This window comes from Oculina patagonica, chromosome 1, assembly GCF_052425735.1.
Source record: "Oculina patagonica isolate OP01 chromosome 1, crgOcupat, whole genome shotgun sequence".
Taxonomy (NCBI): domain Eukaryota; kingdom Metazoa; phylum Cnidaria; class Anthozoa; order Scleractinia; family Oculinidae; genus Oculina; species Oculina patagonica.
In genome coordinates this window covers 2,047,956-2,074,140 of record NC_135758.1, presented here as the reverse complement: position 1 = coordinate 2,074,140, position 26,185 = coordinate 2,047,956, and the positions used below count along the sequence as shown (strand labels likewise).

Genomic DNA, 26,185 nt, shown 5'->3' with positions numbered 1-26,185 from the left:
CGTACACCTTCACGTTTAGTTATTATACATCGTTTTCTTGCAAAATAAACGTACAACTTGCTAAAAAATGGTGAAAATTTAATAAGCGCCCAGCCTCGAATAAGCGCCCACCTCGAATAAGCGCCCACCCTCAAGGTCAAAAAATTTAATAAGCGCCCAGGGCGCTTAATCGAATAAATACGGTAATTATTGGGGGCCCAAATGCTACCGACTTGCGTCCCCAACACCAGGCATCAGGCCCAATAATAAAACTGGGCCTGATAATCAGGCCCAGAAAGGCTCCAGGAAGCCAAATTCACTAGCCGGGGGCCCAGACATGCAGCCAAAGTGCAATCCGGGTGTTGGGGGCGCCAGTCGGTAGCTGTGGGCCCTCAATATTGCCGTTACCGATCAGGTTTGGTTTGTAACCGGCGTTGGAGAGACTGGTCTATAAAATAGAGGTCCCATAATAAAATTAGAGTTTCGTTTATGCGCTAATTTTTTTAAATAATCCCAGACGTTTCGGGACTTCTGTGCCTTCATCAGTGAAAAATTGCTGTTCAAAAGCCTGTGAAGGGGAGGATGTACTAGCCCGGGCTGTTTTGTACAAACATTAATTTGCCGCAGTGCGTGGAGCCCTAAAATGTTTGTCACAGAGCCCGGAACCGGATTTATTGTAGGGCGTGGAGCCCTGGAACCTTAAACCTTGACTGTTGCGTATGGTAAAGAGTTGACATAACAAATTCTTGAAATATTTCGAACACTGTATTAGTGAAGCGTAAAACACCGTTCACAATAGAACTTGTGAATACGTTTCGACTGAGAGCTTTCGGCCTTCTGTGATTTAAACCAATAAGTAAGCCCTAGTTTTTTTGCCATTTTTAAACTGAAGACTTAGGCCTAACGTTCTCGGTGGAAACGTCGTTTGTTACTTCATTTTACGATCTTCTTGGTGGGTTGGCATTATTTTGTATCGATTTCTATTTTTCTGACGTCATGAGAAAATTATAAGATCCAAAATATATGTGATCCAAGACGCGGGCTTTTTGACGTCATAACCAGTGAGTAACCATGTCATCTCGTAGAGTGAGCTACCTGGGTATTTGCGATTGTTTACCGTGTGATCTGCTTACTATTTGATAAAGTTATCCATTGCCAATAACTGAATGCGTGATGTGACATGTACCATTCAATACTATAAAAGCTGTTTTATTTATATTTAACAAATAAAAAAGCCTTGGCCGTGCTTTGTTCTGTTATAAAGCACGCAAGGAAGTGACGAGAGCACGAAAGAAGTGTAGGGTGAAACACAAGCCGCAGGCGAGTGTTTCTCCCTACTTCTTGAGTGCTATCGTCACTTCCTTGAGTGCTTGATAACAGAACAAAGCACGGCCAAGGCTTTTTTCATTTGTTTTATAATAAAGTTTTACTTAAAACTTTAGAGAAATTGGATTTAAACAAGAATTAATCTCAGGATGCGCGCGCGGAATGGCGTGACAGATCGTACGCCAAATTCTTTTTTTTCAAACACGCGTCTGAATTTTTGAAATAAAAGCACGTTAAGCACTCCTTGAGGTCTTATCATTAATTTTTGATAGATCTGAACCACTCAAACCTTGAAAATTCTCCTCGGTTTGCTAAAACAGCAAGATTTGAAATGATCCACGAGCTGCACGCGCACGCAAACGGTAAAAGATAACGAGAGCACTCGTAAGCAGCGTGCTTTATACTCTCATAAAGCACGCTGTTTAAACCAATCAGAACGCTCGTTAGATTGTCACTTTATTATAAATTACAATAAAGAATCTCAACACATCTTGCCTTACAATGAGAGGCATCGTATCGCTTCAACTCCCTAAAGTTTGGTTTTGGTCAATTGCAACAACATTTTGAGATCTTTCTGGTGATTCAGCAATAAAACAGCAAACACGAACAATTTCATTTTTGGCATTTGAATTCTCCACCGACATGGTTCCCTCCGAGCAGAAACTAATTTTCACGTTTTGCAAAATTATATTATTTAAATAAATGATCCTTAAGTCAAAGTGCGCAATGTCCAAACATCGTTTGTTCTTGTAACTGAACTTTTGTCGGTAACAGAATATTTCATATCCATTTTTAAATTCTATGGAGTTGTGTCGGTACGAGGCGTTTCACTGTCACTTGTCATTTTTTTAAATCTTAGCAACATGTCCCACATGCAAATAAATAGACACAACCTATGTTGGCCAGCTTATTTGTATATCTCCTCTACAATAGCCATTGGCACTGAGTAACTTTTCCGATTTTGGTATAATTACGTCTTTAGCTTAGTATATTCTATATTTCTAGTTCAGGTTGAAAAGTTATGTTTGATGCTTTTAAATTTTGGCAAGGAAAAAAATCTGTTCATATCTTTCTTTGATGGCATTAACGAATATCAAAATTCAAGCACAATTAATTATACGTGTACCTATCAGTTTCTTAAGCCTGTCTCCTAAAACTCATAAGGAAATTAAAACGAAACAACTTATAAAAAATCTTTTAAAAAATAATTATCAATTAACTTATCTAAGGCACTCGCAATTATCTTAACTCAGCTCTGCGAAAAATTGGTTTTTCCCTACTTAACTTATATATTTCAATCTTTACGTTTTCTTATTTGAACCATTAAAGTCGTTTAGTAATTTTCTTCCGTGTATAGTATTGGATAATCTGTCTTATTACACTTCTACAAAATAATAAATTAATTAGCGCATGCTTGCTTCCACGATATTATTCTGCTATGAACAAATAAATTAGAAACTCCATAGTGTATTTAGTTCCATCGCGTTCCTTCTAGATCCGCTGCGGAATCTGATTTGCCTTTGGTGTTTTCTTGGCTCTGCACGTTTTAAGCGTTGCGAGGAAGAGTAACATGAAAAGCTCCAAGAACTCAGCCGCAGTCAGCACAGAGAACCCAATCCACAGACCCAACTGGCCACCAATGTCGGACACAAAATCTTCAATCTGTTGATGAAAAATTCAAGTCTCAAAATTAAGTTCGGTATTTTTGGTCATTTTGAGCATTCGCGGTCTTATTTTTCAAACTTTTAATTACAGCTCTTTAACAAAAGGCATCAAGAGAAGTTGAGATGTAGAGCTGATAGGGTGCACACCTTCCACGTAGACGAGATTTTTCAATCAAAACTTCCATTCAGGTATAAATTACTAGCTTGTAATTCGAAGGATACTCCAAGGAGGTGGGTCGCTAGGATTGGAATCCAAAAATATGTCTTATATGCTTGTTGGGTTTTGTGATTTAACAAAGAAAGGCATACCTCATAGGATCGCTGTTCTGTTATCACCTCCAAGTTAAGCTCCTCATAGAAAACTTGCAACTTGCAAACATTTTTTCTACGTGATTAAATAAAAAAATAGGCGTGATTCATGTTAAAAACTTCTGATAATATATAAAAACGTAAATAAAAAAACATAATTAAAGAAAAACACCATTTACTAATTATTCCACAGCAGGTGATGGCCAGGAAAGAAAAGCAAATATGACGTTTGTGGAATATATTGAGGCGCCGAAGAAGAATGGACATCGATCGGGACAGGAGGGAAACCTCTTTACAGTCAAACCGGATGTTCTTTTGATGGGAACTTTGAAATGTTGCGGCCCAATGTTCCAATATTGATTGACAGTTTGCTCGTCGCAACTTGCAACTTTAAACTCAAATTTGCCTGAGCAAGTTGCCAAGTTCTGGCTTTCATTTTGCCGTATAAAACATTTTTATACGGCATTTTTAAGTGCAATTCCAAGTTTGGCGATTTCATCTAAGCCTGTCGCTAATTTATCGCAGTTTGTTGATAAGCAGTCGACCATAGGACAATTATTTCATCCTTCTTTGAGACAGAAGTGGAATAGTTATGTTTCATACGGGCAAAATGAAAACCGGAACTTGGCAACTTGCTCAGGCAAATTTGAATTGAAAGTTGCAAGTTGCGACGAGCAAACTGTCAATCAATATTGGAACATTGCGCCGCAACATTGCAAAGTTCCCATCAAAAGAACATCCGGTTTGACTGTAAAGAAAACATTTCGTCTATTAATTCGGCCAGCCGCGTCGGCCATACGGGATAAACCACAGTGGCAAACTATGACATGAATTCGTATTATAATAGTCCGCTCCGTCCGTGAGGTTCCAGTGTATTTAGAATATTATATGGCATATAGCAACGAACTTCAAGGCGTCCTTAGTGGAAACGTTATATCAATATTGTTTACCTGTGAGATTCATCCTTGCTAAGTAAAATTTTGTTTTCCTTCCTTAAATTATCCGTATAGATTGGCTAAAATGCAAGAAAAAAGAGCAACAAAATGAATGACGAAGAAAAGAAACAAATTAATCGATATCGTCATCTTGTGTTAAGATCATGTGAAACATATAGAATTGCATTCACTTTAAGATCATATTCAAAAACACAGAGTTGCTAGATCTTCTGAAACAGTGCATGCAGTAAGGGGTTTCGTTCTAGTTTCACGAAATTTTCCTACTGAATTTTACAATTAATAAATTCCCCAATTACGTTATGAAACCAAAACTTTGTCTCGGCGATTAAGCTTATGGTATTAAACACAGTTAAAGATAGAGAATGTGTTAGAGATATTAAAGAAAGCAATGTCACCTAAGTTTTGTAGGATCTTGACATTAATATCAAAAGAAACTTTACCAGAAAAGCCATATTTTTTTAACAAACTTTACCTCGTAATTCTCTGACGGCCAAATAGCGAACGAAGTACTCATCTTAAAACCCTGCTCACTGGTCAGTACATGTCAAAATAAAGAATTTCAGCGTTAGTTTACGTAATGCTATTCCTTCTGTCCGGCTTGTATTTAATAAATCAGCGAGCAAGAGTGTCAGTGATAAAGTAAATGTCTCTGCAATTGCAATTGCCTTTTGTTTACCTGCAGGGTGGTGGACAAGAATCGGTGCAATTCAACTTGTTTTCTCTGAACTTCTTTTGGACTTTGCTGAGACATTTGACTGCCAAAAAAATGAACAAAAAGTAAACCTTGAGAAATTAAAGGGATTTTAAAAAATGTAAATAAAACTGAATATAAGCATTGTGAAATGTTTACCTGTTTGTTTGTCTGTCACGCTGCAGATGCCATACACGGAGCTTCCTGGAAATCTGTACTCCATACATCCACACTTTTCAAGTTCATTGTACGCCAAACAGGATTCTTTACAAGCCTGAAAATACAATGAAAGGCTTCAATTGATATACGTAACAGCTACTGCAAGCAAGAGGGTAATAAAATGTAGGAAATACGAGGAGAGGGAATTACGAACAATTTTTTTTGAGAATGTTCATATCTACACAACAGGTTTGTTCACTTTAATTGTTTTGTTACTAAATTATGCATGGGATTTTTCTAACTATTGGAATTATTTACCATTTTAAGTCTATTTGCAAATATATACGTACAAGTTCGTAAAAAATGCTTACCGTTGAAGAGTAGACTGCTCCAAAGTGTTTTGTATACAAGTTAGATTCATCTTTGGAGACAGTTTGTAAACATCGCTTGCTCTCGAAGGGATCCTCTCGATTTATCATTTCCTTAAAACAAATAAAAGAGTTAGTTTCGTACAAAAGGCTTCCAAAAAAGTCTACTCTAGCAGCATCAATGATTTCCCACCACCAAATGCATGAATAGTTAATAGTACGTTGTCGGAAAACTTCAGGAAAAATGGGCAGCGAAATTCCCAATTGCTTAATTGAAGGGAAGCTGCAGTTAGGAAGCGCTCCATGCAAGATCCTCACTGTGACATAAACAACGTTAACCTGTGCTTTTTAAGCAGTCCGTGCAATAATAATTAAAAAGAAAAATTTCTATAGCGCAATTTATCAGATGCTCTTCACAATGCTCACAGGCAACCCTTACCTTTCTCAGACCAATCATTGTGGCGTATCCCGGAGCCAAACTGACTCCTCTCTCCAGCGGAAATGGCATCTGGCCCTGAGTGGAGATGTCCATTTTGATTCCTGCCTCTGGACTCAAAACACCGATGTATTCTTCTTGTTCAACGTTAAGCTCTAAGTTAAGTCCTGTATGAATGACACAAACGTGTATAAGTTAAGGCTTGTTTTCACTGGGTATAAGCCCAAGCATAAGCGCATAAGAAGAATTCATTCCATTCTTACGCTTTCCCCACTCGGCATAAACATTGAAGCGAGAGTACAAGAAAACAAAATTGCATGTTCTTCTTGTGCTTATGCTTATGCCTTTGCCACGTCACGACAAGCAAAAAGGATAGCTTTGTTCGTTCCTTCTTATTGCTGATACTTGCACTCGTCAGTAGTAAAAACAGCCCTTTATGATATGCACGGGTTGAAGTAGGTGCCAGGACAATTTGAATACACACAGAAAAAGTGCCCGCTGAAACACTGCCCTGGTTTAAATCAATCAGATGAGAATATTATCAGTGGCAGTATTATTTGCTTTAAATTGAAGATACTAAAAGTCAAATACTTAGACGAACCGTGTGATGGTCCTGGTTTGTTGGATTTCAGAATGGGTGCACTTGATCCTGTGGTTGTTTTTCCACCATTGAAAACATAACAGTTTCCATACTTGTAATGCCAAAAACTGCTCCAAAACGGCGAGGTGTAATTTCTGAAACAAAAAGAAAGGTAAATACCATATAAAAGCAGATGTCTTCTACAGATGAGCTACACTGTAACGGTTGTTTTTTTCTTGTTTAGTAGGGAAAAAGGAGATTGGAAATGAGCACTACATAGAGTTTTTAATGGGAAAAGTTCGTGCACCTTAAATTATTGCCTGCAACGGTAATTGCAGGACTACTTAACGAAGCGTTTGCATAGATTCTCGTTCTTTGCTTGTAAAGGACTAACGGGTGGCGTGACTATTAAAGACAAATCAGATTATCCAACCTCCTTAGTTAACAAAACCCTGTTAATGAAGACTGAGTTGTAGGTAGCTTTAGGTAGGCATTTGCCAAAACGTCTTAACGTTATACTAAGTAGATCCAGCTTTACAACAATAATAAATAATAACTTACCGACATGGTACGCCTCTGTATGTGCACGACAACACCATGTCCTCAAAACGATGACCCATGTTACCAAGAATTCCCTCGTCTTCCATAGCCATAAGCACGGACATGTGCTCGCTCTTGAGAAAAAGTGGATCTTTCTTAGATGGATCCTGAAATTCCCTATCGTCCTCATCTTCCCAGAAGTCATCATCATCTTCAGAATCATCGTTGTCATCATTATCATCATCATTAGAGAAAATGTCAAGAGTTGGCGGAGCGGTGCTTACAGAGGTTGGGTCATCATTGGCTCTTCGGTTTCTCCCGTGCAATTGTCTTGATGCATTTCTAGCTAGAGAAGAAAAAAAGTAAAATAGCTGGAACTCGCTGAGCCATTTATAAAACCATCTTTGTTTCATAGTAGTGATTCAGTGGCATTTATGGTTATTATTCTTTCTTTTAAACTAACCAGTGTTTTCTTAAAATTTTTATTGCGATGCTTTTTCTTCAATAAACTTATCCTTCGAACATGAGGTTTTTGCAACAAATCAGAAAATGACCCTTGTCAAGCAAACATGGAAACCTAAAACAATTATGACTCCGTTTTCAAACTAGACAACGATGTCATACCTTAAAGTCAGGAATATACCCAGGAATATATGTGTCTGCACTTACCAAGTTCACTTGCAAACACTTCTTCTAGAAATCCCGCGTTTCTTTGCGCCGCCGTTTGAAGTGAACTTCGTTTGATAGCATTAAAGTTGCAGAAAGTTACTGTTGGAAATGGAAGACTCTGTGGAAAAAAATATATTTCTCAGTTTTGTGTAAGCATGATGTCGATCTAGTTTGCTAGCATTCTTAGATTTATAATTAACCAGACATGCTTACATCCACGATCGTCGAACAAAACACTGTACGAACTATAGTTAGAATAGTTATTAGAGACAATAATACATTTGCGTCACAAATGTGTGCTGTCTTTTTTTTCCCATCTATATCAAATCGGTACCTCTTGTAGTGTATGCATGAATGAGTCTTTATTAAAATTAGAATCAACAGAAGTTTGGCTTTACAATCGAGGTAATATATTAAAAGTAGGCTGAATACAATTCATTTCGACCAAGATAATATATAAAAATAAGGGGGAAAAAAGGTGGTGGGGTCGAATCCCACTTTTATGCCGTGCCGAGCAATATTCAACTCATGCACCGGCTATTTTACATCAGTAAGGAAAAGAAAACCAGGGCATTAAAGCCTAGAAATTATAAAACTAAACGAATTCATTTTTAGTGTACAATGCACGCCATTATATTGTATCATTGTAGAATTCCTCATTCATTGCCATAGCGTGGGGCGCGTTCTTCATTTACAGCTGTGAGTGGAATCTAATGGTACTGGCTTCTACGGATTTAACTGTAAATTGATGCCATACCGTGGATGTTTCTACGGTCACTAATGTAGTGAGTGGACGTCTTTGGTACTTTCTGAACAGAGTGTGTACTTGAAGAGTCATGATCATCACTGCAGCAAGTAAAAGCAGTGTCCAGAACGCCGCCCGAGTCCAGTGTGTCGCGGCCATTATCCTTCCCAGGCCATGCGCGGATGTGTAGTCACAGAAGTCCTTGATGAGGGACCAAAGCTTGGTAGCTTTGTCATGTTTTTGTATTCCATCCTGGCTAACTGCGTCTTGCATTTCCATCTTGTGTATAATCGCTAAGTCATTTAAATTGTCCTGATGTATGAGGAAGAAAATATATTTTTAAGTAAGAATAATGTCACAGTTCCACTTAAAGTATAGGTTAGCTGAGGCTGCCTTTCAAGGTTGCCACTTCGTCGCTACTATTTTCAGCAAGGTTCATCTAACCAAAAGTACGTGAAAAAACAACTGACTTAGCTTATACGGCGGCCTAAACTGAAGTATTTTTTGTCAATTCTATCTGATAAACCGCTTTTCGAAAATAAGCCAGCCAATTCAAATAACTATTTAAAGCCTAAAGCCACTGAAACAGGGAATCAGGAAGCCTTTACCTAGTGTACGTTTTCAGACGAATTCAAACTTACCTACTTTCATAGGATCAACATATAATCCGACTTGGCCTTGACGTATTTTAAATTTTTCAATTCGTGTTTAAATAAAACGTTTCCACTTTTATACTCGGCAGATCAGATCGTAAATATTTTGCGTACCTCTCTTAACGTGTTTCGTTTAGAGCCAGCCGAGATCGGGCAATTATTTATCAACTTGCGAGCTCGAAACACGTCAAAGCGCTATTTCGAAACTACTGTGTGAGAAATTTTAAGCCTAGGCCCATATGTTCTCGGCTGGAATAATGTAAAGAACAATTGTTAAAACAATTGCACCATAATATTATTATTTTTTTAATACATTTCATTCCAAAGATACTTCCCTATAGCTTCGTCCTTGCATAAGGAGTAGTTGATCATGAGGTATTTGCTGTCTCGACCCCAAAGCGTCAAATAGTAAATGGTATGGGAAATTATAAGAAGCTTTACATTTTTCCTATGAAAATTTTATGCTCGAAAAGTGCCAGCGTATTGTGCATCATCGTTAAATTATTAAACCAAATGCAGAAATATGTTTTTTAAAAACATGTATACCATAATGTTTAAAGCAATTAAAAAGTAAAAAAGTGGCAATACCCTTTCAAATGCAAAACTGTCCAATTTTAACAGAGTTTGAATTAGATACCATTATCATGGAAAACAGTTTCCGTGATAATTTCCTTATTTCTTCGTGATCAAAAAGTATAATAATTATAATAATAAAGATATTTTAGCAGGGAGCCCACGTCACAAAAAGGTGGTTTTCAGTGGGGCCCTGCAAATTATATTTTCAGTAAGTACTAATAAGGGTTCTCCAGGAAGTATTTTCTATTATATCGTTGTTAAGCATAACACACTCTCAGCTGTACAGTTTTCAGTAGTTTCGCTGTAGGTTGAATAAAGAACACAGGTCGGTATTTTTCATTTCCAATAATTGAAACTGAAAACAAAATTCGTTTCATGATTAAAAAGTTGAAATCAAAATGGAGTATTTTTTGAGAATATTTAATTGAGAAACAGTTTATAACTAGGAAATTAAAATTAATACATACTGTTGAAATATCTGGATCTGTCTCTGCCTTTGTCTTTCTTTAGACATTTAAGCAACTATTGCTGTTTTTGCGAATTTCACTAAATGAAAAAAAAATTAAGACTCAAGAAAGGAAGATACCTTGTTTTCGCCATCCTTGTCTATGCCGTTATTTTCCCTTCTTCGAAGTTCCGTTCATCAGTATTTTCATAGTTAGTAGAGGGGATTAACTATGGTATTTTACGAAACACATTATTGTGCGTGTAGAGCGAAAGAGGTAATTCGAAGTACTCGTAGAAGAGATCATTTAAAGCAGTAACATATAGCTAGGTATTGGGTGAAAAATAATTAAGAGAGTCAGTTTATTATCAAGGCGTACATTGACGTGTAAAACCCTTCAAAAGAAAACTCCTACAATACATAAAGCAATAGATATCCTTGGTAGAAAGGCCATGAATGTAAGGTAACCCCTTTTTTGGCCCAGTCCAAAATAATAGTTATTTTTCTTTAATTAAGTGAAGGGGAAACGAATATTGCTGCTTCGTAATGCTCTGTAGTGCTATTAACTTATATTTTGGCCTGAACGAATATCCCACTTGAAATCCTCGGGAGTCAGTCCATCAGAGCCAAATTTGAATTCCTTTTCATTAAAATAGCCGAGCAAAGTTTCCGCCAAAACGTAGGATATAAAAAGTACAAACTACAGTTGTCGCTGCAATAGTGCGGATGCTTCGAAGAAAGCAACCATTGCTAAACTTCTTCAATCCTGCTCAATGTATTTTTACTCATACCTTTCTTTAAACGTCCTCTTCACTCAGTAGTCCTTACTATAAGCAATTGCTCGCGCATCTGCGCTTTCGACCGATTTTACCACATTAAACATTTCTTCGATCTTTTTATCAAAGCCTTTTCAAGAAAAATAGATTGCTACTGATTGGTTATTGAACTAATAGGAAATACGGGAAAACACTTGCCAAGACTGAAATAGACTACTGGACTGGACTGTGGACTGGTGGAATTAGTGTTAGCTAATTTGACTGCCCTCTATTGGTTGCAAAGTTAACAAATCTTTCAAATTTTGGTGATCAAGTAATGGATTGACAAGCTTTTGATAATCATGAATTAAATAAATTTCATTTGTGACAAAACATTTCAGAGTCGTATCGCATATTTACGGAAACGCATATTGTCTGTTTAGTCAAAAGCGGATGGCCTGATTTCCGACACACCTTCAGACATCACGTTTTGATCGGCACAAATATTTGCTAAGTATCTTGACTTTCCAGACTGTTAATACTCGAGAAATACAACTTCATACGATTTTTTTTTTTAATATCGAATCTCGGGTTATTTCCCCGTGTAAGAAACTGTAATTCACGACTTTTTTATCACACCGCGCACGGCCTATTTGTAAGTCAAACGCTGTTAAGGAATTGATCGAAATTCGATGTGTCAGATGACGAGAAGCTACAAATAAGTAAAATTACATAGGCTTTAGATAAACATGGCAAATTTGCATTTCGCGCTTCTTTTTTATGAATGAGTTCCACAATGGCACCTAGTAACAATCAAAAAAGCAAATACATGAATGAGGCGTAACTTCTTCAAAATAAAGCGCGGAAAATTTAAAATTAAACCAACTAAAGAATTACGCCGCATCACTAGAGCGACACTATACACCGTTGCCGCAACAAAACACATATTCTATGACCAACTTCCCTGAGTTATTTTCAGGCACTCTTTAATTTTTATAAATAGAGTACAAAATGTTGCGTTGGTCATTTGCAACGTTTTGACATAATTTCTCGTCAGGCCAAAGTAATTCTAAATGGTTGTATATAAGCAGAAATTCCACTAGCTAGACTCTAAAAAATCGTTAGTGCCATTCCAAACTGTCTTATTTCACAGCTGCATGTTTATTATTTAGACGGCCAAGGATGTTAACTTCATTAAGGAGGAGAACGTGCAGATATTCTGCCGCGGTTTCCGTGATTCCATATCGGGTTCCAATATTCATCGCCCTTTCAAGGTAGCAATTTACTAATTTTCGCTAATGTGTTTTACTTCACTTTAATTCAAAGCCAAAAAAGTAGATTGTACTAATTTGAAACTTTGTGTAAGAAAAAAAAAACATAATTTGGAATCACGAAAGCAAAATACAGGTTTATAAGATTTTGGAATTTCGTGATGTCTTTTGAAAATTGTTCAAAATAAGCATGACATAAACGATGAAATGTTCTCGATTATTTACTTTATCAAGTGTCAAAAGGCCTCAGAAAGCAATATTTAAATAAAGATAGTTACAATTTTTTTTATTAAGAGTGCTCATATTGTATTCATAGTAATCTCTAAAGATCTCCAAGACAACGATAATAGCAATCTTTTGTCTTAATAAAGCATGTTGACGTACTTTTATTCTGTTAATTTTAGCAAGTATAATAAGATTATTGATGGACTGAAAAACATAAGGTTTCTCCGTTCATATGCAAATTACATTTCTGGGCAAAGAAATAGGAAGCGTTTATTAAACTCGATAAAACTAATCTCCCAAGCAACCCACACAGACGTAAAATCAGTAATATAAGAAATTAAGCCAGAAAAATGAGAAAACAAATGAAGGTAGCTAAAATATACCTTTCGAAATAAGTAACTTAGTATATGTCAAATTGGTTTTTCTTCCGCAGTCTCATAAATAAAAGCACTTACCTGTGATAATTTACTCAGTTGAAATGTCCATGTTGCCGTCTTTGCTTGCAACGGCAAATCAGAAGACGAAATAACATTCGCAAACCTACACGATTGGAACTGTAGCTATAAACAGTGGTTCAGGTAAATGCCAGCACTTAACGTTGGCATGTTAGAAAATTTGTTTACGATAGGCTGAAGTGTTAACAATCACTAAGCCTCGTCGATCTTAGTAATTCTCCCAGGCGTAGCTTCCGACGGAGCAAATAAAGCAGTAAGTCATTTTGTTTAAAGAGAATTTTCTAGCCTAGAAACCACCAGATTACACCAAAATAACTCATCACGCGATAGCTTATAATAACTGTGCGTTGTGACAAGCTCTGACAAAGTGGTGCCTATATTTCATATAAAGGCTTAATCATATTGATAGGGGGTTAATTTTAAACGCTTCATTGACAACAAATCGGCGTTATTTGACCCCACAGCCTTCACTGATAGCGGGTCCGTTTTACCATTTTCCTAGCAGATAATTGAAAGCAAAAGATCAGCGAAGTGGAGAGTGGAGTCGAGAGCAAGTGGTATATACTGCTGAAGTTTAGGAAACTAAATTTTTGCCAGTCTTAATTTAGCTCAAAGTCACTACGCGGAACTAATTTTATGTTAAATAATTGACGACAAAAACATTGTTCAATAAACTACTTTCCTGATACATACCACATCAAATTGCTGTAATTGAGCATAGAAATTTGCTTTAATGTGTGCGAATACGGAATGTTCTTTTTGATAGCGTATTAAAGCAATTAGACACTGTTAAATGACACATTTACGATAGGACACTGAGAACTCAATATTACGCTAATTCACACAGGACAATATAATTATCGTAAAAAATTCAATAGCTTGAACAGCACGAGAACTAGACACCATTTCTTTTTTTTGTGTGAAAAGTAACCAAAAACATTACGAGTTGCTTGAATGGTATGTGGTAATGACAACTACTACAACGAAATGACAACAGACCTGATATTCAGATATAAATATGTGGTAAGAAGAGAAAAAAAACTTTAATTTTTATTCTATCGGCAGCGAAATTTCAGTATAAAGAAACAAATAGAACGTTTTTATGTAAGGACACCTTAGAATTCAAAACGTAGGTATCTCTCCAAAAATTGCGAGAAAACGTAGAAAAGTAACGTCCAAATGTGTCATCTAGCCCTCTATATTTTAACCACCTGTCCTATTAGAGAATTTAACGTAAAACAGTAAATCTGTGTTATCTACTGTTGCTTAAGAAAATAATACAGTTCAGGCAGATTTGGTGAGGGTAGCTAACGGTGGCAATTCGCAGACATGCAAAAAGCGAACACATATCCTCAGGATAGAGTTACCTGTAATAGATAGTAATTAACTACATGTTATACATGAGACTGATTTCTTGTGTAGCATTGATCTTACCCGAAATGAGGGTTTTCGTTACCTTGTAGATATATTTTCCTTCTTGCATCAAGGCGTTTTGGTGCAATCACTAAGTAAAGCGGGTACTACGTGAAAATGCGTTTTTCATTATCTGACGATTCGGCTTCACTATAACAAAGTGTTCGATTGAGTGACTGTCAGCATAATTCATCATTGGGTTTAACATCGATCGATTGCGTGATTAATAGCTGACAATTGTCAGAACAGTTGGATATATCTATTGTTAAACCCTTCAGGACAAATATAATTATATTGATTTGATATGCCACCAAATTGTCTGAACTGACTTAATAAAAACTATCGCAAGCAGTTTTTAATCTTAATTTAAAATATTTTTATCTTGTGATCAGAAATGGTTAATGACGATCGCAAATAACTTTTAAAAAACAAGTACCATGCAAATGTAGTTCTTTTAGACGTTAAATATGGTTAGTATCGGGTAATGATGGCAAGTAATAAAGCATTTGAAAGAGAAATGTGTTAGACAGTCTGGCAGCCCTTAACTCAAAAAAGTAAACTTTCTTACATTTAACATGGTCGCTTTATTGGTCACAACAAACCTTACAACGCATCGGTGACCAGGCTTAAAACTGTCTTTTTGCTCTGTTTATGAAGACAAAAACGGCTTATAAGTTTCCATTTTCGGGTTCGAACACTGACACACGAGCAATACTCCAGCGTTATTGTACTTGAAGTAGTGACGTAATAACATTTTTTCGTTGCAGCGTGGCTGCTTATGTTCCATGATCCTGCACTCCTCAAAAGTAACTGCAAAAATTGGGGCTATCATCACTGCACCAGATATTTACAAGAAAAAATACACTGCGGCCGTCAGACAGGGCTTGCAAAATTGCATGCCAACTTTAACGGAATGTTTAGTTACTTCGCTTTTCAAAATCTTGCAAAATAATATATAGATTTAGGCACGCCTAAAAGCGGAGCTCCCCATTTATTTAATTTTCACTGGAGCTTAAAATGTTTTCATTCTAGTGAATAAGCGGCCAAAGTACTAATGTTTATGGCGGTTTATAGGTTCAAGACAAATTTAAATAGCTCACGGTTAAACCGAATGTCAGCAGTACGACAAAAATAATAATCTTAAAGCGGGGCAAAATCATTACTCATGGCACGAAAAATTACTTTAGAGTACAGTAAATTATCTGCTTTCTAGCAATAGAAAATAGTTTCGCGATCCTGTAAAAGTTTCGCAGCAGTTTAGTAGACTCCAAAATATCCATTACATTGATATAGGATATATTCACGTGAATCGCTGAGTCTGTCGGATTAGCTCAATCGGTAAGGTGCCAGTCTGCGGATCGGAAGGTCGTGAGTTCAAATCCCAGAGCGTCAAGTATTTTTTTCTTTCTTTTTTTTGTTTTTTGTTTTTGTTTTTTACCCCGTAGCAATAAAATGGTTTGTTTATTATATCAAACCGATTTAGCTTTCGATACTCCTTCATGTACGATGCTGGCTTTACAGATAGACACGAAAGTCATCGATCGATTATGGCTCTCAATGTCCACTTTTTTGGCGGTCGATTACTTTCTACACATAATTTTCAGCCACATTTTGTTTCATTGCTTCTTGTTTTACTTTTCAAACCTCTTTAAATTTTAAAGGCCGCCTTTATACGGCCGCCTTTATACGGCCTTCTTGCTTCACTATTTTTTACCATCAAACTATGGCGGCCATGTTGCGCGACTCCGTACGTACGACGTACGCGCCCGCGAACCATGCCGCTATCCATGTTGACCATGAAAACTCATTTCGATAGTGTTCCTTCTTTCATGCGTATGGGGCTCTGCTCTGCAAACCTTAGAGCTCCGCTATGAAGTGTAAATCTAAACGTTAATCTTCTTAGGAGACCTCTCCATGAAACAAAAGTTCACTTTAAGGGGCTCAAAAGGTCACGTCGGTGAGTTGGTAGAGTTTTTCCAAGACTTAATTAAACTTCAGAATTTGAACGTAATCGTCGATACCTGCGAATATTTAAACTGAAAACAATTTAGGAAGGGACTCAGTGCCAACAATTTTTCAAGTGAAAAAAAAGTTTCCATAATGTGGTTTTGACAAGCTATGCCGTTGTTATGGCAATTATTACAAGGGAACAATATTTATTAACCAATGAGTGAGCCTCAAAACGTTAAAGCATCGATGTTACGTTAGGGCATCTATTCGTTAAGTACAGGGACTCGAGGGCTACAAGATGGGCCACCTTTAATAACTTGCATTCTGAACGTGTTCAAGAAATATGAGTGTTGACTGAATGAAATAATAACCATGGCACGGGTGATGGAAACTTCTCCCATTTAACGCATTTATTATTGACAGGTGATGAAGACATATCATTAAATTTACAATTTGCGTGAATTAAAATTGTTGCTATTTAAGTTCTAGAGAAGGTTAACTGACAAGTCAACTGACAAATAAGAGACACATTACTGGTAGAGTGCCTTTTTAACTAACTGCTCGAGAACGAAAAAAACACTTCTCCTTCAAGATATCGCGATGCCGGGTAACGGTTGGTAAGATTTGTGCAAGACTAAATGGATGACATTATCATCAGTAACCATTTGAGAGCTGCTTGGCACACTCAGTTGCCATTATCATCAAGTATCTTTGGCAACCGTTTGAGAGCTTCTTCGCACACTCGGTTGCCCGGCATCCCTATGCCAATGTCATTCGAAACTGTCATCTGCAGCAGTCTGTTTTCTCCCTCACACTATAGCGAAACAAACCTTAATCAACTAAATGTAAAACGATACAAAGGAACAACTGAAAATTAGTGGCCTTAGTAATTTTGACAAGAACAGATAAGAACATTTGCCAATTGAGACGAAATCACACAAGTTTTTAAAGGAAAACCCATAAAAGTCAGTTTTTCTTTTTTAGATTAAACTATGCTGGGCCCGTAACGACACATTTATGTCCTTATTTTTCTAGAAGAATATTCATTTCTGATCCTATTTACCAAAACTGTGCTACTATTTTCTAGCTGCTTCATTACGTACAACTCGTTTCCCGGTCCTGTTCTCTCTTTTAAAGCGGCTAACTGGAGATTGATTTTGAACCATACCTATACGCACGTCTTCTTTTAGCAGCAGTGAGTGTTAATAGCTCAATGAATAACCCGGCTTAGTACTTCTATCAGATATAATTTACAGAATTTTTTTTCTACAGAACAAAAGCTAAATTCGTGCAAAAGTAAAATATGGAAGTCCGTATCAACTTCATGTTAGGGTTAGCCATTACACAGCTGCATGGATTTATGGTCGGATGTTTCTCCTCTCATCTCATCTCATTCCTGTGGATTTTCTACCGACGTTTTCTTGGTTGAGCATTTTTTGATGACCAAATGACACAACAACATGATAAGCTCCAAGAACTCGGCTACGGTCAGTACAGAAAACCCAATCCACAGACCCAACTGGCCACCAATATCGGACACAAAGGCGGTAAGCTGTTAAAAAAATAACTGTAAGAATTCACGAACTTATAAAGCGAGAGTATTTACAGTTTACGATCATTCATTTGACGTTTGGACTGAAAACTGTCTGGGATTCAATGATATGTTTGTTGGGCATCACAAAAAAAGAACTAAAGTCAACGTAAAAATATTGACAAGGAAGTGTGCCTACCCTTAAATATATCGTTAGAAAAATATGATCAGACTGTTTTGCTGTTTATTTGACGTCAATTCGTTTTTGGTAGGGTAACGTGTGGTAAGCCTAGCCACCTCTGAGGTGCTTAGCCGTCAGAGCCCTACCAAGCGCCTGTGCCAATTCTGTTTACCGCAAAAATTTGGGGCAGATATTATTAAGCTTCCTTTTAAAGTAAACATCTTAAAGACGGCACTACTTCACTACTGCAGGAAGCAAAATATATCAACAGCTGATATTTAACATTACGTAATTTGGAAACAGTAAATTAATTACGTAACGTAAAACATCAGCTACAATACTGATATTTTGCTTTACCTGCAAGATAATGTATGTTTTCATTTGAAATTTTTACACGAATTTTGGGGGTGAATAGAATTGGCAAAGATTGCTGGCACGGCTTTTTTCTTATAAGCACCAAGAAGAATAAGTAGGCTTATAACATGCTACCTAAGCACTTTACATAATTAGGCCAATATTACTCGAGAAGGCTATTTTTTATTTTGGTTGTCTCGTGTAAAAAAAACAAAACCAGTTCAAATTGTGCGGCTTATGTTTTCTTGCTTAAAATAAATTTGAATGAATGGTAAATGTCAAATCATTTTCTTCACATTTTTCAGCTTTATAGTAGTCCTTTAGCTAACGATCTCTGCCAACAACACGAGGAATCTTCGGCTTCATTCTTGATTTCAGTTTTGTGCCATCGATGGAGCCAATGTTCGCGGGACAAGTTATGTCAAATAGCTGAAAACTCGAATCTCTTTTAGTCAATGTTACAGACTGTCAATATTTGAGAAAACAAACTTAACGAAAATGTATAGACGTCTGGTTCTTACAGGAAGAGACAAGATGGCGGATTGCCTAATAAATCTCGATCTAGTTTTTGAATAGATGGCAAAATAGTTTATTTTTCGCTTTAATTTACTTCCTTGCATGTTTACTTGGGAAATAATAAAGGAAACGTATTTTTTTTTCAAAAATGCACGTCAACTGAACGAACGATATTTTTAATTTGCTAGATTGATCCTTCTTTACGCTTGAGCACCAAACCAACAGACACCGCCAAGCAAGTTCAAGTTCACGTCATGACGTCATTACCAATCAGAGGCTTCTTGTGCAAAGAGTTTGTTTTACAACAGCAACTTCAACGTAAACAAATAAAATTCCGCCAAAATTCCTGATCGATTTTTTTTTTTGCTACGACAATGATTGCTTGAAGGTGCAACCTGTCCATAGAATCCTCTTTCCGTATTTATAGAATCTAGGTAACAAATAAGGCAACGAAGAGCTCACGTTTCAGTGGCAGCTGAAGCAACAAACAAGAACTGTTTTTACGGTCTCCAGATTTATGCTTGGCCATCATAAATAGCCCTCCCTCCCCCTCCACCCTCTCCCTTCCGTTCCCTACAGCTCCCAAGCATTTTGTTGGGTTTCACCAAATGCATGACCGCAAATGAATGACTCTTTCCGAAGGTCGAAAAGAGACACCCGTATAGATAAGTGTCCGGCCCAAGAACACAACACATGAACAGAACTCACCTCATAAGAACGCTGCTCTGAAATGAACTCGATGTCAAGATCCTCGTAGAAAACTTGTAGTTTTAAAACATTCTTTCTGTGTATCCAAGAAAGATTACCGTCACTAGTTTTAAAACAAATACCTTATTTTCCTACTTTATCAAAGTAACAGATATCTTGAGATTACAGTACGTCAGTCACGGAAAGCTCCACCAACATATAATTTTAACATTTTAAAGCAATACCAGCCTATAATACCATTATTTTAAAAGAAGCCTAAAATTTTAGCCTTTCCCTCGCTCATAGTGTCGCCCCTCTTTCCTCAACCCCGTTTATGCCCTTCATTAAAATGCAAACAGGCTACTTTTATGTTATTTTTTTTTGCTCACGCAGCTTTGTTTAGTTGCTTTCATCACAACTGGAGATGATAAGTATACTATTCTGCACTGCAACAGTTATGGCATTGCATTAAGTTTGGATTAAGATTGGGGATAAAATTCGGCGACGCGACAAGAGTCGCAGCGCAAGCTAAGTACATTATGGTGGCTGGGTGGTTAAGGTTGTACCAGCCGTAACATCCTCAAGCGGAATGAACACCCACAGCAGACTCCTAAAGCCAAAGATATTCTACAAACAACTAGCTGAATACTTATTGCACTTGGTATATTTCCTTCGCCGTTGCACTTGAAGAATGTCAATTTATTCATAATCTGTGCTATTTATATGAAATGTCGATAATTTATGCAGTGCGAATAGTATAGTCACAAAGAGCAACATTCTGTATTACGTTTTATAGCCTGAGAAACTCAATTGGTGAATGAAATCAATGGAAATCCAATAGTTTCTTTTATATGCCCGTTGAAACATTTTTATACTTAAAAGCTTGTTTACGCCAACATATTAGTTAACCCAGGTTTTAACCAAAAGAAGAAAAGTAGAAGTCTCAATTTCAAATGCGGTTGAAATGCATGAACGTCCGATTGGGTTTCATTTTGTTCAAAACTCTCAAATTAACATGTCTCCGCATACTAAAAAGGGTTTAAAACCGGCTCTAGCTAAACATTTTTTATCGTATTTAAGCTTTGGTTTACCTGTGAGATCCTGATTCGGTGAAGAGATATTTATTCTTCTTTTCGACGCTTTCTTGATAAAAAGGCTAATAGTAGAAAGAAAACACACAAAATGATACTAAATCGCCATAAAAGAGAATTTGGTATAGGGATACAATTCTGTAGGTCACGTAATCTTGCCCTCCGTCCCTCAAATGCCGCTGGTCAAGACAATTTTAAAATTGAGTTAAATAATCTTTCCGCCGGACGGGCCAGCTGACATATGGATAAGGGAATCAAAGAATATAGTAATAACATGTTATTCGCTAAAACAAAATTCTGCAAAACACACATACATTGTTTGGTGCTATAGAACAGTACCTCATATTTTTCGGAAGGCCAGATTGCGAACGAGGAACTTATTTTAAACTCTTCCAGTCTATAAAAGAATATAACATTAGTCTTCTAAATTACACTAAAATACTGTACATTTTATTTCAGACAATACGTAATTATCAAACGGGAACAATAATAGCGTTCTGTTTGTTTACCTGCATGGTGGGGGACACGACTTGGTGCAGTTTAATTTGTTGTCTTTAAACATGGTCTGGACCTTACTGAGACACTTCACTGTAAAACAAATATGATTTATAAACAAAAATTAAACAGAAAATTGATATAAAATGAGAGAATTTAACTGAGGCAGAAATTTTACAAGCAAATTACGTGATTTGATGTCTGTCACACTGCAGATCTTTTGTCCCTTAGCAGGAAATCTGTATTCCATACAGCCGCATGTTTCTAACTGATTGTACGCCAAGCAGGATTCTTTACAAGCCTTAAAGCAAAATAAAATGAAGTATTTTTAATTATTATTAATTTTTACTTGCACTTGTAGGAACCTTTCTACTAATAGTATCGGAATCAACTATATAATTTAATTATTTGTGAAGCAAAGTTTCCAAAACTTCGAATCGAACGCGTATGAAAGGTTTCGGAAGTTAGCACGACTCGCACTAAACATAAACAATAACCGTCTATTAAAATTAAACAAAACTGAATACATTAAAAATTTGTTTTCTTACCGTGGATGAATAGGAAACATTAAACAAGCGCGTGTATAAGTTATTTTCATCTCGATCGACTGTCTCGAGGCAGCGCTTGTTCTTAAATGGGTCCTTTCTCTCCATGATGACCTAAAAACGAATAGGCAAAATTTAATATCTTCAAAGCGAACTTTCCTGCTGGGGGAAATCGATAAAGCATGCATTTCTTTGTCAGTAGATAAAGTACAGTAGTAATTTACATTTAATAGCAAAAAAAAATAAGCTTAGGAAGGAACGAAAATTGCGTAAGAATATAACTAGTACATGAAACTATAGTTGGAAAGGAAAATTTGAAGTATGTAGGTTAATTTCCTCAACAGACCGGCACCTAACTAAGTTTTCCGAGAATGAAGCAAGCGACTAGGCATGGGTGGGGAGAGGCACTACCTAAGTACCCAACATCGGAAGTACCCTCGAAGACCTCAATATATAATTCCATGTAGTATAAGATTTCGTTATATTATTTTTATGAAAAATCATGTGCCCCTAGCTCTAAGGTGCTATCTACGGCACACAGAGTGAAGAGCCATAGTGGGTTTATACAACGAAAAAGACAACTTATACCTTTCTCATACCAATCTTTGTAGCATATCCCGGAGCCAAACTGACTCCCTTTTCCAGTGGAAATGGCATCTCGCCCTGAGCAGAAATGTCTACTCTGATTCCTGCCTCTGGAGTCAGTGGACCAATGTATTCTTCTTGTTCAATATTAATTTCGAGATTGAGACCTTTTGAAGTAATTGAAAAACAAAATAGTGTACATAACAGTAAAAGACATATCAGTGCATACCTTCGCCATCATCATGAACCTTGAGAAAGGAAATTACAAACTTCGAAACAAAGAAAATATAAAACAGCACAATTTTTAACGAAAAACACACATTTCAATTTCTCATAATATCGAAAGTCCATTGCAGTCTAAAGAAAGGCAGTTAATTCAATACTTTTACCGTTAAAATTAATTTAAAGGCACGCACATGCTGTTTTGTAATCTTTTAATCTACCTTGTGATGGCCCAGGATTGTTCGTCTTTAAAACGCTCACTTCTGTGCCATAAACCTCCCCACTGTTGAACACAAAGCAGTTTCCATACTTGTAATGCCAAAATGAAGTCCAAAACCATGTCGAATAGTTTCTAGAAAAAGAGTAATTCTGTTGAATTTCATACGAATAGCAAAAAATGCACGTATCTTATAAAAGGGAATAGCTAAATTGTCCATAACCTACCTACACGACACTCCCCTATAAGTACAAGACAACACCATTTCATCAAACTGATGGCCCAGCAAAGATAGAATATCTACATTTTCTCTTGCTAAATACGCAGCCATTTCCTCGCCTTGTAGAAATCTAGAGTCAAGTGCATCAGGATCCTCATAGTTGTCGTCTTCCCAGATTTCGCTCGTGTAGTTGTTGTCTGAAGAACTTTCATCGGGTTTGGATGTAGAATTATTCTGCGGTTTCTCACCTTCTGATCCGTCTGTAAAAGAAGAGAAAGGTCCATATTAATGCTTGTTGTTGGTTACACGAATGATTCTGCTAGATTACGTATCCATAGTTCAGGAAATGGTAAATGTTGGCCACCTTGGACTAAATAGGGTGGAGAGAAAAGTGATGAGTCTTGATATTGTTAATCAGTAGGAATGTTTAAAATGCAATTCAGCTAGTAACTTGAAATATTTGGATTTTAGGTATTTTTTTAAATTGCAGAGTTTTTAGGTTAAAGCATTGTCTTCGCCTATTTGTTTGACCTTTATATAGAATAAGTGATCCAAATTTAAGATTTATATAATTACTTACTTCGGTTGTGTAAATCTGTGACGATGGCCGTCAAATTCTTGTTCTTGTTTCCTTGAATTGAGAAGTTTTTAAGGGCATTGTAATTGCAGAACGTTACCACTGGAAAATCCAGACTCTGCAAAATGAATACAGAAACAACTGAAATGTAAATGTTCTGCATGAAGATCATTATTAACTGATGGTTAGTCAATCAACCACGGAAAAGACAGGGAAATTCCGCAGACCGAAGGACAATTTTAGACAATTTCATCTAAATAATTTCTATTGATTCTCGCTTTCATTGAAACCAAGGTTACCATAAGCGGTCGAGTGGCGTAATATTTAATGAAAAACCGTTAAATCAGCGCCAGAAATTTAAACAGAATTACTTTATCCAAATCTATTGGATCATCTATTGCCAAAGCACTTTAACTTTATTTATTAATGTTTTTTTTTCGAGAGGATCAAATGAAAATGGACTTTGGCGTGTACGAGTTTGAGGAGTTTTTGAGGAGTCTTTTGGAAGCAGTCGCTTTTTCGAGGATTTGTGCGTAGGTTTTGTTCTTACCGTGTTACCGTTTGGAGGCGTTGTTTTGGCCGATTAAACGTGCTTTCTATTTGAGGTGTTTTGCGTTACCGCTCACGAACAATTTTGCCATGTTGGGGGAACAGACAAAAGGAGCTAATTAGAAATGTTTTGTTATTGACCACCAACATAGCGGCAATGACGTCATTTGCAAAGCAAGAATACAGAAACTTCTTTTGATAAAACACCTGAGGGAAAATTCCAATATTCTGGGGAAACCGCGGGCTACAGGATGGCCGGGATCTACTGCAGTATCAGTTTAACATATCCAGAGACGTAACAGACAAAACTTGCTCCAACAGTAGACTTTACGCTAAGAATGTTACCAAACGGGATGTTTGTATAACCGGCGCCCCACCACCGGGCGGGGGGTGCCAGAACATAACCGAAACACTTTTTATAGTTATGATTTCACGGACAGTAAACACAAGAGCAGGTATTAGCTTGGACAAAAGCATTAGCCTGGCAAAACAATATTTCTGCGTTGGATTTTCTATTTTTTTTTTGACAGCTAAGCTTGTAGACAATTTTTCTCCTAACACAAAAGCTAGTCATACAGTCTCAAACTAGTTTAGCTTGACAGTGAACAAATAGTTTCTTAAGGAAGGCAGATTTTCGCCTTGGTCTTTCGTTGGCTTATGTTTTACGGACTTACCGTCTCTTTTTTGACAGTAACTAAGGTTGTTAGTGGTCGACTTTGATACTGTTGAAACAAAGTGTTGACTTGAATACAAAGCATGGTGACTGCTCCAATAAAAAGTAAGCTCCAAAATACTGTTCTAATCCAGTGTTTGACAGCAGATATCCGCCCCAGGCCGTGCGCAGATGTGTAGTCGCAAAAATCCCGGATAAGTGAACAGAAGGTAGTTTGGGTTCCATTTGTCTCTTTCTCTTGGATTTTCACTTCAGACGTTTCCATGGCAACTTTCATAGAATGTGGTCCAAGCCGATGTGGTTACTGCTTTACAAAGGAAATCGTTTTAAATTAAGGAAATAAAAATAACGACTTAAAAATTCCAAACCCATCTTCTAGAAAGCCAACCGCTAAGTTCTTTTCATCATGTAGAAACAATTTTTTTACTCGAAGAACGTTTATAAACATCTTCGCGTCATCGCCTCTTGGCCCGTTTGCATAGATATGGTAATGATATAATAAGAGGTCGAATTAAGTATCACAAATTAAAGTTATCATGTATCATCACACCTTTTTGACAACGGAGACTTAAAGTTGTATAATGTAACAAAATTCTCATTTTCATTGTTATGAGGAAAAACTTCAATCACATTTAAACGTTTTACCGTAACCTTTGAAAAACAAAGTTCACTGAAAATGGATCGATGCCATGATTAAGAATCTATTGTAAAACTGTATTTACCTTAAACTGCTACTTTTTTTCCTCGAGGATTTGTGACGACCTCACATTTCATAAAGTGAAGAGCGGCGAATTTCATGAGTCATCCCTACCTTTAAGTCAATGATAATTTAGAGCAATAATGACATCATTGACCTTATTAGACTCACAGCGAGATCTTTGTAGTTAATATATTAATATTTCAATGTGCAATCACCGGCTTTTTCAAACATTCTGCCTGCTATAAATAAATAATAAAGTACTGCCGGTATCAATAAAATGAAAGGGTACAGACTAAACACTCTTCCTCGTCGATTTTGGCATATTAATTGTTAAAGCAGCAATTTCAAACATTTACATGATAAAAAATAAGTTATATCTCACCTTTTCAGGCCATAGAAAGTAGAAAATAGTTGAAGCGGGCTAGCGGCTAAGTGAAGGTTGTTTACCAAGTGAATGTTGTTTGCCGAGAGAATTGTTTTGACTTTGTGTACAAGAACGGAAACTCCACTTCAATAGTCCTATGGTTGTAGCAAGAGTTATAGCGGGTATTGGAATCATACCAAGTTCAATATACTTATCTTTATTAAATGTATAGTGTGTTTCATCAGATTATTTGAATTTCAGCAGGAACTATATAATCAGAAATCTACCCTTTGGAGAATTAAATTAAATTTCGCACAATGCGAATGACCCTTGCATTGTTTTGTACTCCCATTTTTTTATACCCACTTAACTTCTCTCAATTAATTAGAATTTTGTTCAAGCATTCATGGGAAAATGGTAGGCGTTTACTTTAGCTAGTTACTCCTGATAATTTTTGTCCTGCCGCATTTATTCGTTATTGAAACATTCATGAATTGAAGATAATCACTGTTT

The 26,185-nt window shown here is 36.7% G+C and overlaps 2 protein-coding genes across 6 annotated transcripts; both read right to left on the bottom strand.

Annotated features, from left to right (window-relative positions):
* Positions 1-1,748: 1,748 nt before the first annotated feature.
* On the bottom strand, positions 1,749-14,407 carry LOC144655507 (epithelial sodium channel subunit alpha-like). Of its 4 annotated transcripts, XM_078515930.1 has the most exons (14): positions 10,888-10,974; positions 10,119-10,197; positions 8,435-8,734; positions 7,678-7,795; positions 7,030-7,354; positions 6,490-6,623; positions 5,892-6,055; positions 5,456-5,566; positions 5,085-5,199; positions 4,911-4,989; positions 4,707-4,764; positions 4,229-4,293; positions 3,279-3,354; positions 1,749-2,967 (listed from the first exon to the last, which is right to left on the bottom strand). In XM_078515930.1, exons 3-14 carry the CDS (start codon positions 8,699-8,701, stop codon positions 2,797-2,799), a joined length of 1,683 nt encoding a protein of 560 aa, XP_078372056.1. In that variant the 5' UTR covers positions 8,702-8,734; positions 10,119-10,197; positions 10,888-10,974; the 3' UTR covers positions 1,749-2,796. The 4 variants fall into 4 exon arrangements, with proteins under 4 accessions (XP_078372056.1, XP_078371907.1, XP_078371991.1 ...); XM_078515781.1 differs by lacking the exons at positions 10,119-10,197; positions 10,888-10,974 and adding an exon at positions 14,259-14,407; XM_078515865.1 differs by lacking the exons at positions 10,119-10,197; positions 10,888-10,974 and adding an exon at positions 12,803-13,159.
* Positions 14,408-16,550: 2,143 nt separating this feature from the next.
* Positions 16,551-25,922, bottom strand: LOC144656687 (epithelial sodium channel subunit alpha-like). 2 transcript variants are annotated; one of them, XM_078517023.1, is made up of 13 exons: positions 25,331-25,922; positions 24,610-24,915; positions 23,390-23,504; positions 22,817-23,069; positions 22,594-22,724; positions 22,154-22,317; positions 21,569-21,679; positions 21,210-21,321; positions 21,035-21,113; positions 20,865-20,922; positions 20,526-20,590; positions 19,456-19,531; positions 16,551-17,717 (listed from the first exon to the last, which is right to left on the bottom strand). In XM_078517023.1, exons 2-13 carry the CDS (start codon positions 24,883-24,885, stop codon positions 17,556-17,558), a joined length of 1,602 nt encoding a protein of 533 aa, XP_078373149.1. In that variant the 5' UTR covers positions 24,886-24,915; positions 25,331-25,922; the 3' UTR covers positions 16,551-17,555. The 2 variants fall into 2 exon arrangements, with proteins under 2 accessions (XP_078373149.1, XP_078373085.1); XM_078516959.1 differs by having other exon boundaries at positions 24,610-24,912.
* Positions 25,923-26,185: the final 263 nt, after the last annotated feature.

What these genes read in the sequence shown, in the direction of transcription:
- LOC144655507 (XM_078515781.1), bottom strand. Translation starts at nt 14,285, where the DNA reads ATGCAAGAAGGAAAATATATCTACAAG. An exon ending in TCTTGTCCACCACCCTGCAG is followed by an intron (nt 4,765 to 4,910) that starts GTAAACAAAAGG and finishes TGTACTGACCAG; the next exon opens with TGAGCAGGGTTTTAAGATGA. An exon ending in AGCAAGGATGAATCTCACAG is followed by an intron (nt 3,355 to 4,228) that starts GTAAACAATATT and finishes TTAATCACGTAG; the next exon opens with AAAAAATGTTTGCAAGTTGC.
- LOC144656687 (XM_078517023.1), bottom strand. Translation starts at nt 24,885, where the DNA reads ATGAAAGTTGCCATGGAAACGTCTGAAGTGAAAATCCAAGAGAAAGAG. An exon ending in ATGTTTCCTATTCATCCACG is followed by an intron (nt 21,322 to 21,568) that starts GTAAGAAAACAA and finishes TTTTGCTTTAAG; the next exon opens with GCTTGTAAAGAATCCTGCTT. An exon ending in CAGAGCAGCGTTCTTATGAG is followed by an intron (nt 17,718 to 19,455) that starts GTGAGTTCTGTT and finishes TTTTTTTAACAG; the next exon opens with CTTACCGCCTTTGTGTCCGA.